The 20,244-nt window shown below is 46.9% G+C and overlaps 1 protein-coding gene across 1 annotated transcript in view; it reads right to left on the minus strand.

The window, feature by feature from the left end:
* Positions 1-20,244, minus strand: part of SPTBN2 (spectrin beta, non-erythrocytic 2) — a 127,113-nt gene that overhangs the window by 55,545 nt on the left and 51,324 nt on the right. Inside the window, exons 5-9 of the mRNA XM_084824567.1 lie at positions 10,689-10,862; positions 9,370-9,461; positions 8,818-8,898; positions 7,805-7,920; positions 5,037-5,149 (exon numbers count right to left, since the gene is read on the minus strand). Coding sequence (XP_084680693.1) covers positions 5,037-5,149; positions 7,805-7,920; positions 8,818-8,898; positions 9,370-9,461; positions 10,689-10,862 — 576 coding nt within the window. The remainder of the gene's footprint in view (positions 1-5,036; positions 5,150-7,804; positions 7,921-8,817; positions 8,899-9,369; positions 9,462-10,688; positions 10,863-20,244) is intronic.

The following is a 20,244-nucleotide window of genomic DNA, read 5'->3' on the forward strand; positions in this document are numbered from 1 at the left end:
AAATGGAGTAATTTTCCTTACAGCCTTTAAGCTTTGTAACACGCATCTGTAAAACATTGACAAGAAATTCAGATATTCTGAAGGATGCCTATTTGTCAGCATTAGACAACAGAAAGCAAACCTTTACAAGAGATGGCCTTCCCTTCAACCAACTGAACAATGGGTGAATATATTTGGCTCTAAGATCATTACAGATAAAGCATTCTAGAAGTACATGGATAATATCTTCAACTGATACAGGATTGCAACCACAGACTCTGTCTTCCTTAGGAACACCTTTACACCGACCCACTTAATCTCAGCGTCCTTAAGCCTTTGGAGCAATATTACTTTAGCTCCATCATATCCTTGGATTAAGAGAAAGGAAGTAGAGAACACCAAACTCATGACACCAACTTGCATTTTTTGCTTCAAGAATTTGGGCCCATCTCTTCCAATACCATCAGAATAAATTCTGAATACCTGCTTAAAGATGATTTTTAACTAGAAAAGCAGGGCTAATCTAAGAGCTGCAGCTTCGATAGTCATTACACCCAGTGCTGCATGAACCAATTCTTGTTTTGTAGACATGGGAACTGCCAGAATTGGGGAAAGCTGTACAAAAGCCTGGAAACCACCAAATGATTGATGGCTGGAGGAAAGGCAGTGGGGCCAGGGGAAGAGAGTGTTGCCATCTGGGGAACCTGGGAGGGCTGGCTTTGGCCCAAGGGCCTGAAGTTCAGCACCCCTGTTTCCAACTCTAGGATTCTATTACCCCTTCCCCTTACAACCCAGCAATTCCCAAAGGACAGGCAGGCAAGGTTGAAAACACAGTAAAGTTGATGGGGACAAAGAGTGCAGGAAATGTGAGGAGTGTCACCTAAAAGGCATTAGGAACAGTCTTGCATTTAACACCTTGCCTGATTGCCACAGGCGACCAGAAACTGCATACAGGCGAGCAAGCGAGCTGGCAAATCTCCTTTGCCAGGCTACTTGGTTTCTGTGTTTGCTGTGGAGGAAGGAAAATGGAGTTCTATTATGTGGGCTGGCCGAGGAAGGACAGAGCACTCATATCTCCTCTGCCAATGTGCTGTGTTTCTTCAGTGGCCATGGAAGGAGGAGTTTTCCTTACTAGCCTATGAGGCTAATAGCCTACGAGCTTCACCCTATAAGGCCAAAATCCTTACCAGGGCTTCTGCTTCCGCATTCTTTGCGGAATTAAGATTGGCTCCTTTACGCAGGCAGACACAGGCTTTGAATCAGGGAATTCCTTCCTCGGCAAGTTCTACATGTTTCATTCTACAGCCACTACATGGCGGTCTGGTTATAGCGGAACTGTGCAATTACACACAGCCAATACAGTGGATTAACGTTCCTTATTAGGTTATCTCTGATCTTTTTGAAAGAGGGATAAAGGTCAGAAAACACTGGAGGTTGACAATGTTGTATAAAGGACCTGCAAACTTCCGTGAGCGTGCAATAAAAGCCTCATATAGAAATGCTCTACATGCCCTGGCCAGCACAGTAATGCAGGCTGCTAGCATCTTAGAGGGTTAGTAGAAGTTTTCCAGACTTGTAACTTTTGTGGGGTTATTTCCAAGGCTTCCTGAGAGTTCATCCTGCCATTTTACATTCTGCAGTTTTTTTCTAGCGATCCCCAAATGCTTGCACACCTTCAAATGATTGCACTCTGGTAAAATACAGCATCCCTCTTCATGGATCACTGCCTTGTTGTGGCGAAGGGGCTTGCGTAACTCCGTGAAGCCATAAGCTATGCCGTGCAGGGCCACCCAAGACGGACAGGTCATGGCAGAGGGTTCTGACAAAATGTGGTCCACTGGAGAAGGAAATGGCAACCCACTCCAGTATTCTTGCCAAGAAAACCCCATGGAACGTAGCACAAGGCTAAAAGAGATGACGCTGGAAGATGAGCCCCTCAGGTCGGAAGGTGTCCAATATACTACTGGGGAAGAGCAGAGGGTATTTCCAAGTAGCACCAGAAAGAGTGAAGCGGCTGGGCCAAAGCCGAAAGGACACTCAGCTGTGGATGTGTCTGGTGGTGAAAAGAAAATCCGATGCTGTAAAGAACAATATTGTTTAGGAATCTGGAATGTCAGATCAATGAATCAAGGTAAGCTAGAGGTGGTCAACCATGAGATGGCAAGATTGAACATTGACATGTTGGGAATCAGCGAACTAAAATGGACAGGCATGGGCGAATTTAATTCAGGTGACCATCATATCTACTATTGTGGGCAAGAATCCCTTAGAAGAAATGGAGTAGCACTCATAGTCAACAAAAGGGTGGGAAAAGCAGTACTGGGGTACAATCTTAAAAATGATAGAATGATCTCAGTACGAATCCAAGGCAAACCATTCAACATCACAGTAATTCAAGTCTATGCCCCAACCACTGAGACCCAAGAAGCTGAGGTTGATCGGTTCTATGAAGACCTACAACACCTTCTAGAACTAACACCAAAAAAAGATGTCCTCTTCATCATAGGGGATTGGAATGCTAAAGTAGGAAGTCAAGAAATCACTGGGATAACAGGCAGGCATGGCCTTGGTGTACAAAATGAAGCAGGACAAAGGCTAATCGAGTTTTGCCAAGAGAACACGCTGATCATAGCAAACACTCTTTTCCAACAGCACAAGAGGCGACTCGACACATGGACATCACCAGATGGTCAATATCAAAATCAGATTGATTATGTCCTTTGCAGCCAAAGATGGAGAAGCTCTATACAGTCAGTCAAAACAAGACCTGGAGCTGACTGTGGCTCAGATCATGAGCTTCTTGTTGCAAAATTTCAGCTTAAATTGAAGAACGTAGGAAAAACCACTAAACCATTCAGGTATGACCTAAATCATATCCCTTATGAATATACAGTGGAGGTGAGGAATAGATTTAGGAGATTAGACCTGATAGACAGAGTGCCTGAGGAACTATGGACGGAGGTCCGTAACATTGTTCAGGAGGCAGCAACTAAATCCATCCCAAAGAAAAAGAAATGCAAGAAAGCCAAGTAGCTGTCTGATAAGGCTTTACAAGTAGCTGAGGAAAGAAGGGAAGTGAAAAGCAAGGGAGAAAGGGGAAGATATATCCAACTGAATGCAGAGTTCCAGAGAATAGCAAGGAGAGACAAGAAGGCCTTCTTAAATGAACAATGCAAAGAAATCGAGGAAAACAACAGAATGGGAAAGACTAGAGATCTCTTCAAGAAAATCGGAGATCTCAAGGGAACGTTTTGTGCAAAGACGGGCATGATAAAGGACCAAGAAGGCAGGGACCTAACAGAAGCAGATGAGATGAAGAAGAGGTGGAAAGAATACACAGAAGAACTATACAGGAAAGATCTTAATGTCCCTGATAGCCATGATAGTGCGGTCACTGAACTTGAGCCGGACATCCTAGACAGTGAAGTCAAGTGGGCCTTAGGAAGCATTAGTAACAACAAAGCTAGCGGAGATGACAGTATTCCAGCCGAGCTATTTAAAATCCTAAAAGATGATGCTGTTAAAGTGCGGCATTCAATATGCCAACAAATTTGGAACACTCAACAATGGCCGCAAGACTGGAAAAGGTCAGTTTACATTCCAATTCCAAAGAAGGGCAACGCCAAAGAGTGTTCAAACTACCGCACAATTGCGCTCATTTCACATGCCAGCAAGCTGATGCTCAAAATCCTACAAGCTAGGCTTCAGCAGTATGCGAACCGAGAACTACCAGAAGTACAAGCTGGGTTTCGAAGAGGCAGAGGAACTAGAGATCAAATCGCCAACATTCGCTGCATCATGGAGAAAGCAAGAGAATTCCAGAAAAACGTCTATTTCTGCTTCATTGACTACGCTAAAGCCTTTGAGTGTGTGGATCACAACAAACTGTGGCAAATTCTTGAAGTGATGGGAGTACCAGACCACCTTACCTGTCTCCTGAGAAACCTGTACGAGGGTCAAGAAGCAACAGTAAGAACCAGACATGGAACAACCAAGTGGTTCAAAATTGGGAAAGGAGTACGACAAGGCTGCATATTGTCACCCTGCTTATTTAACTTATATGCAGAGTACATCATGAGAAATGCCAGGTTGGATGAATCAGAGGTCGGAATTAAGATTGCTGGGAGAATTATCAACAACCTCCGATATGCAGACGATACCACCCTAATGGCAGAAAGCGAGGAGGATCTAAAGAGCCTCTTGTTGAGGGTGAAAGAGGAGAGTGCAAAAGCTGGTTTGAAACTCAACATTAAAAAAACTAAGATCATGGCATCTGGCCCCATCACTTCCTGGCATATAGAAGGGGAAGAAATGGAAGCAGTGACAGATTTTACTTTCTTGGGCTCCAAGATCACCGCAGACGGTGACTGTAGCCATGAAATTAAAAGACGCTTGCTCCTTGGGAGGAAAGCTATGGCAAACCTAGACAGCATAGTAAGAAGAAGAGACATCACCTTGCCGACAAAGGTCCGTCTAATCAAAGCTATGGTTTTCCCAGTAGTAATGTATGGCTGTGAGAGCTGGACTGTAAGGAAGGCTGAGCGCCGAAGAACTGATGCTTTCGAACTGTGGTGCTGGAGAAGACTCTTACGAGTCCCCTGGACTGCAAGGAGGTCAAATCAGTCCATCCTAAAGGAAATCAACCCTGAGTGCTCATTGGAAGGACAGATACTGAAGCTGAAGCTCAAATATTTTGGCCACCTAATGCGAAGGAAAAACTCTCTGGAAAAGACCCTGATGCTGGGAAAGACTGAAGGCAAAAGGAGAAGGGGGCGGCAGAGGATGAGATGGCTAGATAGCATCACCGATGCAATGAATATGGACTTGAGCATGCTCCGGGAGAGAGCGCAGGACAGGAAGGCCTGGCGTGCTATGGTCCATGGGGTCACGAAGAGTCGGACATGACTGAACGACTGAACAACAACAAAAATACAGCATCGCTTCCCCAATTGCCTGCCTCTCTTTCTCCATCCCCAACATGGCTGGAAACATTTGGATCAGAGAGCTTTTCCTCCCCCAGCCTTCCCTGAACCCCTCTCCAGTCACCCTCGTGGTACCTTCCCAATCCGTTTTCCTTCCACAGCTAAGGCTTTCATCTTAGAGAAGTAGTGGTAATAGGTGGCCACGTAAGTGATGATGGACTTCTCGTCTGGCTGGTCCACATTCACATCTAGGGAGAAGCAGAAGAGCAGGCGAGAAGCGAGAGAAACAGGGCAAAGTAGGAGATTAATGCCTAGTTGATTAGATGGACATCTGAATTCCACCCAAGGAAGGAAGCAGCAAAGCTGCCACCAGAAGGTAGGTTGCTTCCTTCCTTTGTGAGTTTCAATTGTGTGTGTGTGTGTGTGTGTGTGTGTGTAGAATGACTGGAGAGGCTGGGAGCATCTAGCTGTATTTTTAATTACTTTTTTAATTGTATCTCTTTTTAAATTGGAGGTGGGAGGGCCATTTAAGTGATTGCGGGAAGGGGTTGGGGTTCCCAGACCTTCCAACCCCTTCTTATTTTTCTTCCTATTGTTCCCAATTTTTCCTTTCTTCCCCCTTTATTTTTTGTTGCTGCTGTTGTTTTGAAATGGTGTCCTGGGAACGTGGGAGCAATTCTGGGGTGTTTGTGGGGCGTCATAAGAGGCACTAGCACCTTGCTATTTTCCCCAATTTCCTCCGAGCCAATCTTTTCTTCCTTCCCCACTGCCCTATTTTTTAGCCTGCTTGGCACTCGTGACCTGGAAGCAAGTTGTCTCCATAGGTCTTTTTTGTATGCAAGAGGTTGCTGGCAGAGCAGACAAATGTGGGTTCAGAGGAATGCTTTATTGTGCTGCTGTATGGATCAGAAGGAACCCCTATGTCAGAACTGGGCCCAGTGTCTTGGCAACAGATTCGTGGGAACGGATTCAGAGCTAAAAGACTAGAACGCTAAAATGCTGGGAAAATAAAAAGGTGTTCACCTGGCGCCGGAAGGAGCACAACGTGGGTGCCAGGCAAACCTCTCTAGGAAGCTCATTCCACAGCCAGGGTGCCACAGCAGAAAAGACCCACCCCCGTCACTTCCTTTGGCAGGGGCTCCCAGAGAAGGACCCCTTCATTTCATTTCATTTCATTTCATTTCATGTATTGTATTGTATTGTATTTCTACACCGCCCTATAGGCGAAGCTCTCTGGGTGGTTCACAAAGGAATGGTGCGAAATGGGGCGGGGGGGAACAGAACCAGAGCTTCAAGGAGACAAAGAAGAATGTGTCCAGGTGCAGGCCTATCAAGTTGGATCAAAGCCCGACCATAACCTCTCCCTTTGTGGGAACACAGCAACTCACATGGGGGGGGGGGGAGGAGGTGGGCGTGACAGATGCAAGGATCAGGCATCAGGTCAAGAGGGAGGTGCAGCTTCAGGAATTAAGGCGTTCTGCAAGGTTGGCCCATCACAAGAGGTCTCTAGGGGAAGACCCTCCCCGTGGGCAGGACTGGGGAAGACTTTCGGCTTCTGTTCTGCAGGCTCGTGCCAGATTTATTTATTTATTTATTTCTGTACTGCCCAATAGCCGAAGCTTTCTGGGCAGGTCACAAAAATTAAAACCACAAAGTACAGTATAAAACAATATGAAATATGAAAGCTTAGAACTACAAGATAAAAGTACAACCAGAATAAATCTAGCAGCAATGCAGAGATTTAAAATACTGATTTAAAACAGCAGAGCTAAAAGACTAGAGCGCTGAAATGCTGGGAGAAGAAGAAGGTCTTCACCTAGCGCCGAAAGGAACACAATGTGGGCACCAGGTGAACGTCTCTAGGGAGCTCATTCCACAACTGGGGGGCCACAGCAGAAAAGGCCCTCCTCCTGGTAGCCACCCGCCTCACTTCCTTTGGCAGGGGTGCCTGGAAAAGGACCCCTTCATTTCATTTCATTTCATTTATTATATTTCTATACTGCTCACAGTAATTAAAAAACATTAAAATACATTACATGAAGTATAAAGCCATTCACATGACGACACAGAACAAATAGCACACACAGTAACAACATAGATCTAAAACAATTTAAATCCATCAGCCAGAGACAATCAAAGAGACTCATTATATGCTGCCAAATGCCTGAGAGGGCAGCTTTAACCTGGCGCTGAAACGATAACAGCAGCAACTGCTCTCCTAACAGTAGTTCATCCCTCAAAGGGACCTTGATGTAGTCTATTTAGTATTGTGCCAGCTTAATCAGGCATTTTTCACATTTTAGCATCTTCATCTTCTAGCTCTGTTGTTTTAAATCTTCTATTGTATTTTAAATCTCCGCATTGCTGCTAGGTTTTATTCTGGTTGATCTCTTACACTGTAATGTTAAGCTTTTATATTTTATATTGTATTTTATGCTGTATTTTGTGGTTTTAATTTTTGTGAACCACCCAGAGAGCTTTGGCTATGGGGCGGTAATAAATAAATCACTATAAATGAATGAATGAATGAATGAATAAATAAATAAATAAATAAATGCTAGTGTTAGGTTGCTGTAGGAGGACCAAGTCTGCAACCTGACCCACTGTGGAACCAATTGATTTGCATAATAAAGCCTATTTTCTTGGAGATCGACTTCTTTGATTGACTACAAACATGTGGAGAGGGCTTGGTATTTGACACTCCCCCCCGCTTTGCTTTGAACTCATGATCTTGAAGTTAACTTGCTCACCTTAGTTTGCCCTTCCTGTGTAATTTATTCCTGCTACAGAGAGAACCCCACAGTACTGCCTATGGTGACCCACTGGTTAGGGGTTATGGCAAGTTCCCCTGCCGTCTACCTCACTAGACCCAACAGGCACCAGCCGCTGCCGACTGAACCCACCTTCCGGATCCAGGAGTTTGGTGAGGCCCAGTTCCTTTTCGGCAACATTGAAGGCATTCTGGAGGTTGTAGTGTGCGTTGCATTTCTTCAGGGTGTCGATGTTTATCAGATCTGGCCTGTTGGGGAAATAAGATGAAAACACACTCCAGAATGTAAGAATTCTGCTGAGTCAGAACCACAAGTCATGTAGCCTTATGCTCTGTCACTGACGGTGGACAGCCAGATGTATCCAGAAGCTCGCACGCAGAGCATACCTGGCATTTCTCTCTCTCAGAACACGCAGTTTTCCATTCATAGCCCTCCTGGCCGATAGCTACCGATGGACCAATCTTCTGTGAATCTGGAGCTAACCCTCTTCCAAAGCCGCTTATGCTACCAGCCACTGCAACCTGCCACAGCTATGAGTTCTATACGATAACTGTGCTTCTTCCAGCCCCCCACCCCAACTATTTTCTTTTATGTTTTGGTCTGTCCTAAGCGTGCTGCCAGCCAACTTCACTTGATGGCCGAAAACTCTCACATTTCAAGAAAAAGGAAATTAGACTTCTCTCCAGACAATGGGCATTGGATGCAACATTATTTCTGCTACTGAGCATTTATTTAGCACCAAAGGCATGCCAGGCACAGCTGTTCAAATATATTACCTGCACAAAACAGACAAGGAAGAGATGGGGATATGGAAAACGGAAATGGCTGAGCAGAGATGGGTTAGGATGGGGTGAATTCCGCGATGCCACACAAGTGGAGAAAAACAAAAAAATGTGGCGTTGCCCATTCTTGGCAATGGGAGAATCTCAACTTCCCCGTTTTACTTTTTTAAGCAAGTTTCTAGCCCTCATGACTCGACGTTTATGGGACATGAGCAAGGGCATCCAAAAGCAAAGGTAACACATTTTGACGTAACTGAAGTCATACATGCTGCCGGCTGAACATACACACTACCGTCTAAATGGGCCTCACGAGGCCATGAAGTCCAGAGTCTAAAATCACGTAACAGCAGCAGCAGCACTGACCTGTGTTTGTGGACAATTGCGTTGAACGCCAGGCCATCCCGCCAGCTGGTGGTGAAGTTGTGGACGTTAACATTTGGGTACCTGTAAACACAAGGGGATAGTGGGGAAGGGACCAGGAGAGATGCTCCTGCTTATTTATTTTGTTTGCTTCACATTTTTCATTCTGACCCATCCCTGAGTTTCGAGGCAGGTCATGATGAACACTCATCCATACTTTATGGCCACAAAGGCAACCTTCTTATATCATCTCTAAAAAAAAAGTTGGCCCAAACAGGAAGACCCTACTGTAAGATGCTTAGGAACATTTGACTGAGCTTCTGAACATGTACAGAGTGCCTTTCAAAGCCATCCACTCCTTCTCCCCTACCCTTTCTGGCCTCTTGAAACATCAGCCCCTGACAATGTTTAAGAGCAAGATGGCAGAATCCGGGTTGTGTCCCACTGAATTGGGCTGGATTTGGCCTTGCAGGGAGAGGCAGCCTGTAATTGACCTCCAGCCCACATGTGGGGCGGGGGAGTCCTTAGCCCACATTACTCCAATATCTTCCATACCCAGCTGTTTTCATCTGGCACCAGAGCAGCAAAGCATCCTTGGCAGACTTCTTCTCTTTGTTATCTTCTGTCTCCACACTGATATCTTGGATCTACGGAGGGGGGGGGGGCAGTGTGAACAAAAATGTCTCAGTTGATCAGAGCTGCAGATCATTAGAACAGCATATACTCTGTGATTATATTTTTTAAAATATTGATTTAAAAACCTGTGCTAATCTAATCCAAATTCTCCAGCACACTAAAACACAGGATAATTCCGCAGCCTGTATAGCATGAGCAAATGTGAATGTCTCTGCATAATTCATTCCACTTTTTGCTATTTTGCATATTTATTTTTAGAACAAAGCAGAATTCTGAAACCTGCGTAACGTGCACAAATTTGAATAAGTCTCTTATTTTTGCATAATTTATTTCGCTTTTTTGCATAACTTTATTCTGAAAACAACGCAGAATTCTGTGGCCTGCACAAAGTGAGAAAATTTGCATTTCTCTCTTATTTTGTGTATCTTTATTCTGCTTCTTTGCATACCTCTATTTTTATTTTGAAACATTTACATCCAGCTTTATCTCTAAAGAGTTCTAGATGGCTCACAAAAAGGAAGTAGCAATCCTATGCATATTTAGACAGAAAAAAGTCCTACAACTCCCAGCATTCTCCAGCCAGCCTTTTTTTTTTCCCTATCCTTTTCAGACTTTTTTCTGTCTAAACATGCATAGGATTGCACCTTTAACCATTCAAAACATCCCTCCAATTTATAACATCACATAAAACATAAAAAATAGCAGCAGAAAGACACAATGTATCAGGCACCCTTTTAAAAAAATATTTTAAAATACAGACTGATTAAAATAGTAAGTTAAAATTCCACGCTGAAGACCTGTCTTACAAGGAAGGTCTTCAACAACATTTGGAAGTTTGTTAGCAAGGAAGTGAGAAGGGCCTCCCTTTATTCTAGTACAGAGGGGAACAATATTGCATCTCCCAGCCCCCAGCCCCCTCACAACAGCTGAAAATATTATTCAGCCTCCCACTCTGCCCACATGCTTCTAAGAGCATCTTTGCAGCCATGAGGGCTAGAAACTTGCTGTTTGGTTGTTTGCCCCTTTTGAAATGAAAATGGACGTTCTTAGGAAATAGGATTCTGCCTACAAGCTACCATGTTGCACTCTGGGTTTTTATTCTGGATTTCTGTGGAATTGCAGCAGGCACACAGTTCTGTTTACAGGCCTCAGGTGGAGAGGTTGACAGGAGGAGGGTGACATTTTGGGGGCCAAGTCAAGGGAAAATCAAGAGGGAGGGAGAGGGGCTCGGATTGTACCTGGAAGCGGAGAATGATGGTCCAAATGAGGCCTAGCGTCAGACGGTGGTTGCCATCGACAATGTCATGGGAGCCCATGTTCTCCAAATGGACGCGCTGCTCCTTCAAGAACTGGAGGGCCTTGTCTACATTTTCCAGGCAGTGTATGCGCATCCGACCCTTGGTTGGCTTGGGCTAGCAGACGGAAGAGAGAGAGTTGGCTTAATTATCTTAATTAAGATAATCAGAGAAGGCCTTTGTGGTTGTACCGTGTCCTGCAAATTGCCATCTCACAGCACCTTGGCCTTCTCCGTGGTGGTGCCTAATTTATGGAATTATTCCTCCCCCCCCCCCCAGTATTTGGGAGGCACCAACTGTCTCATGCTTCAGGTGCCAATTAAAACCCATTTCCTTACCCAGGCCTTCCCGAGTGTGCTGCTCAGCTTGTCTGCTTGTAATTATGACATTGTATTGGTTTTAATGTTTTATATAAATGTTTTAGCAATTGTTATATATTTTACATGGATTTTAATTTATATTACAATGTATTTAAATTCTCTTGTAAGCCGCTTAGAGATCTTTTTAAATATAAGGGCACAATCCTATGCACGTTTAGACTGAAAAAAAAGCCTACAATTTCCAACATGCCCCAGCCAGCATGGCTGGCTGGGGCATGCTGGGAATTGTAGGCTTTTTTTCAGTCTAAACATGCATAGGATTGCACCTTAAATCTATTAATTAATTAAATAAACAAACAAACAAACCAGAGCTCAGCCTTGGGAGCTCTGGCCAGCCATGGGTGCAGTTTATTATTTATTAATTTATTAAGTATTTTCACCCCCGCTCTTCAGCCAAAAAAGCCTCCAAGTGCAGCTTACAGAGATGAATGGTGAGACAGTCACGGTATGCACTCAGGCATACCATCTAAAAGAGACGATACAAAAGGAAAAGAGATTGGGAGGGAGGAGGAAAAAAGCGAAACACAGCCACCAGTTCTTAGTGTCTGCTAGGTGATCTTTCTAGCAGGGAAGAGTGAAACAAGCTCCCTGCAGCTGTTTCTTCTCTGGTCGATGTATGGGGCCAGGTTGGTCTCTCCCTTGCTGTGCTGCTCTTCCTGGGAACTGGGCGTTGCAATCTCCCAGTGGCCCTTGGTTCTCTGGATGATGGATGAGTCTCAGTTTCCCTGAGCATGTCCAGAATGCCTTCTCCATACCACCAAGCCCATCCACCATTACGGGAAAGGGCTTTCTAAGTCGCACGTGTGAGTCTCAGCACCTCTCCTTTCTTGAGGTTAAACCGCTGGGAAGAGGATGCTAGTTCACAAAGGAGCCAATGCACTCCCCGATCCAGTGTCCTCCAGGCATGTTGGACTACAACTCCCATCATCCGCAGCAAGCCCAGTCACCTGGCTGGAAACTATGGCAGCTGTAATCCAACACATCTGGAGGGCTCCTGGTTGGGAAAGTCTGCTCCTCATGCATCTCGGTTTATCCCCTAGAATTCTTGATCCATAATTATAGTCCTGAACAGCATTTTACTTTGCACATTCCTCTCAAGGGTTTTAAAGCGCTTTGCCCTCAAAACATGCCTAATGAACATAATTAAGGTGACTCTCATTCCTGTTGTGACAGGTGGGGGACTTGAGCTGAGACAGCGTCAGAGCAGACGTACTGCTGGATCAGGCCAAAGGCCTAGCGAGCACAGCATCCTGTTCCCACACTGGCTAACCAGATGCCTGTGGGAAGCCCATAAGGACATGAGTGCAACAACAACATCCTGCCCATGTTCCCCAGCAACTGGTGTACATAGGCATCCTGCCTCTGATACTGGAGGTGGCACAGAGCCATGAGGACGAATAGCCGTTGATAGCCTTCTGCTGCTGGTATTTATCTAAGCCCCTTTGAAAGCCATCCAAATGGGTGGCCACCACTATGTCCTGTGGTAGCCAATTCCATACTTTAACTCTGCGCTGTGTGAAGAAGCCCTTCCTGTGATCTGGCCTGAATCTCCCACCAATCATGGGATGATCCCATTGGGTTCTAGTATTAGGAGAGAGTGCGAAAAATGTCTCCCTCTCCGCTTTCTCCACACCGTGCGTAATTTTGTACACCTCTGTCACGCCCACCTTACTCACCTTTTTCCTAAGATAAACAGTCCCAGACATTGTAACCTTCTCTCATAGGGGAGATGCTCCTCGATCATTTTAGTTGCCCTTTTCTGCCCTTGTTCCAACTCTACCATATCCATTTTTTAGGTGCGGTGACCACAACTGGACACAGTATTCCAAGTGTGGTCGCACCATAGAGTTGTCGAACAGCATCATAATATTGGCAGTTTTATTTTAGGTTCCATTCCTAATGATCTCCAACAGTTCCAGGTTTTGCAGGGCTCTTGGGCAAGACACCTTGCAAATGGCAAGAAAGGCATCATGGGGTGCACAGACGTCAGGCTTACAGAAGTTACTTTGCTATTTTACTAGAACACCAGGGCCCACCAAATACAGACAGGGCAAAATAGCCATTCCGAGGGAGCGGACATCCTCTTTAGAACAGCCGGTGCCGAGGGCCCTTGGACAAGGCACCCACAACAGACTACCTTCCGGCCACCATCGTCCCCAGCTGCTCTTGCTCCCCCTCCTCTTCCGCATCACGGCTGCCACTTGCTTCCTTGGCAGGCGGAGAGCCAGGGAGAAAGTTGGCCGGGGCATCTCCCGCTCCTCCTCCTCACCACCACCGTTGCCTGGGCCAGAGCGAGAGGCAGGTGAGCAAGCCGGTTGCAAGGGGGAAGAGGAGAAGCAACTCCAGGGGGCTTTTGTCAGTGGGCACCTGCAGGGGGGTGGGCCCTCGGCAGCCACCCAATTACGCCTACCCTTGATGTTGGCCGTGATCCCCAAAATGGAATTTGCCTTTTTTCACAGCTGCTGCACGCTGGGTTGGCATTTTCATTGGCAGGAAGTTACTTGGAACACAGGACGTTGCCCTTTAACAAGTCATATCATTGCTCTGTCTAGCTCAGAACTGGTTGCACTGACTGACCGCACCTCTCCATTTATGACCTTTCTTCATTTATTGCATTTCTATACCGCCCAATAGACGAAGCTGTCTGAGTGGTTTACGAAGGGGTCTCAAGCCGAGAAGTGCCTTTCCAATAACCTGCTTCCCCCTTTCTCCCATCACAGATCCCTCCTTGCTCCCTGCACTCATGCAAGTCCTTCCACTACCGTCTTCTGCACACCCTGTTCCCTGCTTCTGAGTATGCCCGGCATGCCTACGATCCAGAAACACGCCAAGCTCTGCCACACCAGGTTGCACCAGCCAGCCAGCCGGTTAGACCAGACTCCCAACACAATATTCCCAGGCGGCGTTGCCGGAAGAGCTTTGCCTGGGTGCCACTGAGGTTCAAAAGCCCCGAGGGAGGGGCAGGGCAGGGGCCCTGCCCAGAAGAAGAATTTCCTCTCCATTTGCAAACCCTAAAGCACGTTGCTGAATGGAAGGGCGGAACCATCCCTCGCTAGTGATGAAGTGGGGATGGTGGAATGAGGCAAGTGGAGGAGACAGCGGCGTGGGCTGGGAGACCAGCAATTCCCAGGCAGGGATGAGGAGTCAGGAGCTGGGAAGACAAATGTGGGTGGCACTCCGGGGACTGCATGAGGAGCTTCAGCAACGTCCCACCACTGTCCTTGTGGCATACCCATTTTCATGAAAATGTCTGAGCGAGGAGCTGGGCGTTGCACAGAAGCGAAGCACAAGCCAAAGGGATAAGATGGCCCTCAGCAAACAACTGGCCATCTGGCCCTCTCATAAGAACAGAAGAAGAGCCATGAGAGAGACAGAGCGGTTAGAGCCTTTGGACTTGGACTCAGGAGATCCGGGTTCTACTCCCCATTCGGCCATGACGCTCACCGGAGGACTTTTGGCCAGCCACTGACTCTCAGCCTAACCTACCTCACAGGGTTGTTGTTGTGAGGATAAAATGGAGAGGAGAAGGACCATGTAAGCCGCCTTGGGCTCCTTCAAGAGGAAAAAAGGCCGGATATAAATGTAGTAGTAGTAGTAGCAGCAGCAGCAGCAGCAGTAGTAGTAGTAATAATAATATTATTATTATTATTATGCTGGATCAGACCAAGGGTCCATCTAGTCCAGCATTCTGTTCACACAGTGGCCAACCAGCTGGCTGCGGGAACTCACAAGCAGGACAGGAGTGCAACAATGCCCTCCCACCCATGTTCCCCAGCAACCGGTGCACACAGGCAGACTGCCTCCGATACTGGAGGTGGCATACAGCCGTGAGGACTAGTAGCCATTGATGGCCTTCTCCTCCATGAATTTGTCCCATCTCCTTTTAAAGTCATCCAAATCAGTGACCATCACTACATCTCATAGTAGCAAATTCCACAGTTTAGCTACACGCTGCGTAAAGAAGCGCTCATCTACTGCAGGTGAGGGCAGACTTCCAGCTTACAGGTTCTTTGTTTTTTTACTAGAACACCAAGATCCACCAACCTGAGCCGAGGGCAAAAGACATACACCTAGAATAAAAGGATTTGAGCCCAGGAATTTGTTTTGAGTACCTGAACTGAACTGACCTCACAGTCATCACAACCTCCACTCCGGGCCACACACACACACCCCTCTGTCCCACACCTTTCTTATCCGGGGGTTAGGGGAATCTCTTTGTTGCTGCAATTGTTCTTCAAATCATCCAGGGATCGACCAGTAGATCCTGATCTGGCTTTGGCTCCCCTCCATCTGCTACCTTCAGTGCTGTAGTGGTAAATTTGGAAGTCCAGGCGTTCATCGTGACAGTCCCCATAACCACGTCCCCAAGGAGAGCCCCAAAATCCTGTGTTTACATTACAACAGGGAACAGTGTTTTGTTGCTGGGAAAACTCATTTCCCCCCAGCTTACTGTGTGGTTTGCAGCTAAACTCGGAGGGAACTGGGAATTCGGGGGGGGGGGGGGGGCGGTGACATCAGTGTCCCTGTCCAGCAAAAACTCCTCGGGCTGCGTCCCTCGCAAAAGCCCTATCTCCGCTACACCACCGTCTGCCTCGTTCCACTTCCTTCTGGGAGCTGTCTTCCAGAACAACATGACAATTCCACCCACTGCCTAATTTTGGTCCCCCAACCATCCTAGTTGCAAAATCCCTGGTGAAAACAAATCATCATCTACAGTTCGCACAATGAGGGTTGCTTACTTTGCGGGACAGCCCCATAAAGAAACGTGGGTGGGAGATGTTAAGATGAAACGGAAAATCAACGCAAGTTTTGCCGGGGAGAAGCAGCAAGAGGAGCCGGGGAGAACCTCCCTAGTTCTGCTTCCAGGTTTCTTTTTCCTGCAAAATCCACACTGCTTCTATTTTGACGCAACCTTCTCTCTGTGTGTTTGTCTCTTGCGGGAATCATTACAAAGCCCTGTACGCACACTCTTCCCAGCTACGGTAGCTCTTTCCCCCCAACAAAGAGCAGAGACATCTGTGTTTTAAGCCTAATTTTTAAACGCCTCTGCCCCTTCGACAATGCCCCCAATTTTGAACCATGGTTGTTCTAACTCTGGCGGCCACTGTGGGCCGAACTTTATGTCAAATGCATACTTTAACGGTATACTCATAAGCAAGGCTCTACTCACGGGAAAACCATTCCTCAGGTGGCACTGATGACCTACAGCTGTGGTCCAAGGGAGATCCCTGAAGGTTCAAGCTTAAAAGCCCTCAGCTCTAGGCACACTGGGAAAATGTCTGTGCAACTGCTCCCAGAATCCTGCCTTGTATTTCCCCTGCAAACCTTGCTCTTCTCTGGACCTCCTGTGTTTTTGGACCATCTACTGCCCTTGCCTTTGGAAGTGACCTCAGCTAGAACCCTGGAGTTCTTGTCCCTGTGCCACAGTAAACAGGACACTGCCAGTTTTTCTGCACTGGCTGCAGCTCCTGGACCATGCACAAAGGTAACACCACATAAAGCGCATTACGCTAATGTAAATGCAAGGTTACCAAGGCACAGACTGCAGTGTCCAGGTTAACCCTGTCCAGAAAAGGGCATATTTGACATACCAACTGAAGCCGGTAATAGGCGCTTCTTGCCACAGAAGTCACTTGGGCTTCTGATGGTGAAACCTGGAGCACCCCAAAACTTTGTTCTTTTTCTGACTGCAACTTCAGCTGGAACAGGCAAGCTCACCGATTCCCGTAACGGGGAACCACCCAGCCACAGAATCTTCATCTTATTGGAATTCAGTCTCAATTTGTTGACCTCCACCCCACCTGTCACTGCAACCAGGCACTGGTTCAGAACATGCACGGACTAGTGCAAACTGGTCCCCAAATGACTGTCCGGAGATCAACAGGTGATCAGGGCAGGAGAAGTCAACTCCACTTTATGCCTGTAGTGGAGATGGTGCTGTGATTGAAGTGAGTCTAAAATGCAAAACTGCACATGCTCAGAAATATATAAAACCAGGGCTGGCAAATAGCTTTGTTGTTGTTGTTCTAACATACCAGAAATGTGAAGCAGTTGTAAAGCACAGAATGGTGATATGGGGGCGGGGGGAATGTTAGTCTTGTGCTTTACTACTGAAGAGATACACATGGCCTTCTAACCCTCCCCCCGCCACACACACACACAAGGCGATTAGGCCCAGGTCTAAAATAATCTAGCTGCATCACTGCTATTAGAACGCATGATCATTCAATGAAGCCAGCAGGCAGAGGATTCAGGGCACTCAAAAACAGGGGCGTTGAACCTCTTTCAGTCTGTGGGCTGCATTCCATTTCAGAGAAGCTCTCGGGGGTGCATTCCAGTGGTGGGCGGGGCTGAGGCAAAAGGGCGGGGCCAAAATAGCAGCATGTTGCAGCTTAAAGCTTTTAGGAAAGGCATTTCAGCTTTCCAGAACGTGGGAGAAACAGCACAAAATAACCACACGATTCATGTTGGTTCAGGGGATGGGAGAGTGGCCCAGGCCTGAGGTTCTGCATGCCTGCTCAAAAGGAAGGACATCTTCAGACAATGCAGCGATAACCCGTGGGACTCACTGCCACAAGATGTGGTGAAGGCCCTTGGTTGCGATATTTTGAAGGGGGATTATACAAATCTGTAGGCAACGAGGCCGCTAATCTTGGTGGCTATGTGCCAACTCCAGGATCCGAGGCAAAATGCCACTGGGAAAACTACTGCTGGGAAGCAACCATGGGAGAGGACTGTGGCCTTCAATTCCTTGTGGGTTTGCTTGAGGTGTCTGGGCAGCTACTGTGGGAACCAGGTTGCTGATCCTACAGCAAGGATCTTCTTATATTCTTACTTAGAATGACTCTCCTTCCCTTTTACTTTCTGTTCTTCCTACTGTGTCTCGCATTTATCTTTCAGCTGTAAGCCTGCGGGCAGGGCCTTTGTTGCTTTTGCGTGGCACCTGGCAATTTTAGGTGCTTTATCCATCAACCTCACTGGCTGTCTTTGTCTCCGTTGTTCCCTCTCCAGGTCATAAAGGCAAACCTGTTTCCCAAACGCCTGTCTGCTGGTTAATGCACAGGCAGGCGAGGGATGGGCTGAGCCAGCCTTGTGCATAAGCCAGCAAAAGTGACTAGCTTACCTGCAAATTTTTACTAGCCTGCTAATAGGCGAGGAGCAAGTGTTGACAACATGGAGCCTGCAAGCACCAATATGCCGCCAGACACCTTCCTTGGTGGCCACCGAGACGCCCTACTCTTCCTAATTTTCATTTATAAATATTTCTATATTTTCTTACTGGCCGCTGGGATTGTTTCAAAATGCAGTGGGAGCCTCAAGCTGCAGCCCTCTTGATTTCCCATGAATCCCTGTGGGCAGGTGACTTGTCCTTTGTGACTAACGATGGCAGCCATTTTATGGTTGTGCATAGGACAGTTTCTCAAATTACCAAATGGGCCCACAAGCCCAAAAGGTTGCCCTCTCCTGCTAGAAGCCTGCATTTCCACAGTGGCACAGAGTCGCCCCACCCACACCCATTTTCATCTAGAACATAAATGCAAGCTATTTCTTAACAGGCTAGTCTTTAAAAAAGCATTCTAGTATTTATTTATTATACTTCTATATTGCCCCATAGCCAAATCTCTCTGGGCAGTTCTATGGAGCAGACTTGAAGAAGAGGGATGGAGTGTTCCATCCCCTCCTGCCCTCAACTTAGGGCCAGTCACTGACTCTCAGCCTCACCTACCCCACAGCTGCCCACAGGAAACCCACAAGCAGGACACAAGTGCAACAGCACCCTGCTGCTCATGTTCCCCAGCAACTGGGGTACATAGGCATTCTACCTCTGATACTGGAGGTGAGGATAAAATGGAGAGGAGAAGGAGGACTATGTAAGCCACCTTGGGTTCCCTGCAAGAGGAAAAAAGGTGGGGATATAACAATAAATAAAAAGAAAAGGTGCTGAAAAGACATCAGAGTAGATGCCATGACAGCCTCTATATGGAAAGCATTCTGAAGACAGGATGCCACAACCAAGTAGGCCCCGTCCCCAGTTGCTGCCTGCCTCATCTCAGACGACAGTGGCAGCCAGAGGAGAGCCTGTGAGTATGACTGACGTGTACAGGCTGGTTGAATTCCTTTCCAATGCGGGAACTGAGTATTGTGTTTGTTTCTACACATGTATGCTTTTACCTGGTACCACCAGGTCAAACACTGGACCCTTTAGTGCCCTCCTGAAGATTAGCCAGGATGGTCCAAGATGACCCTGCTTTGACTCACTTGGTTCCCATCATCCCTTGGGGCCTGTAATATCTTCTAGCATACTTCAGCATCTCTCTCTTTCTCTCTGTCTCTCTCTGTTAACATCTGCCAGAAGATTCAGCAGCCAAGTTAGAAGCACCTGCCAAGTTACCAGGCAGGGTGGATCTTGCTGCCAGGCTGCTTGGGAACTGGAAAAACAGCCTCACTTCAGCTGGGAACGGGCTGTTCCCCTCTGGGCTGTGAGGGTGGTGAAGCATGGATTTCTGGGAATAGGTGCGTGGCTCTCTCTCTCTCTCTCCTGGTGGGGAGGTGGCTGAGGATAGCTTAGCCTGAAAGAGGTCTAAGGAGACGTGGCAGAGATGAGGAAAGCAGACTTTACTCCAGTTGCCCCTGGCTAAATTAATTCCCATACAATGAATTCAGAGGGTCCCTTACTCATCCCACAAAATAATACATTTTTCATAGGTAACAGGGCAAAAATTTACCACACCTGCAGACAGCCACAGTCACCACAGCTGCATGGCACGGAGACATGCTAGAGGCGTACAGAATGATGAGAAAGTGGATAGGGAGCTGTTTTTCTCCCTCTCTCATAATACCAGAACCCAACTGGGTCCCTCCCATGAAGCTGAATGGTGGGAGATTCAAGACAGATCAAAGGAAGGACATCTTGACACAGCGCAGAGTGAAACTATGGAATCTGCTACCACAACACGTAGTGATGGCCACCAATTTGGATGGCTTTAAAAGGGGGTTAGACAAATTCTTGGAGGAGAAGAAGGCTATCAATGGCTACAAATATAACAATAAATAAAAAGAAAAGGTGCTGGAAAGACATCAGAGTAGATGCCATGACAGCCTCTATATGGAAAGCATTC

This window comes from Heloderma suspectum, chromosome 17 (genome assembly GCF_057233095.1).
Source record: "Heloderma suspectum isolate Gila_16-S chromosome 17, 16-S_ref, whole genome shotgun sequence".
In the NCBI taxonomy this organism is placed as follows: domain Eukaryota; kingdom Metazoa; phylum Chordata; class Lepidosauria; order Squamata; family Helodermatidae; genus Heloderma; species Heloderma suspectum.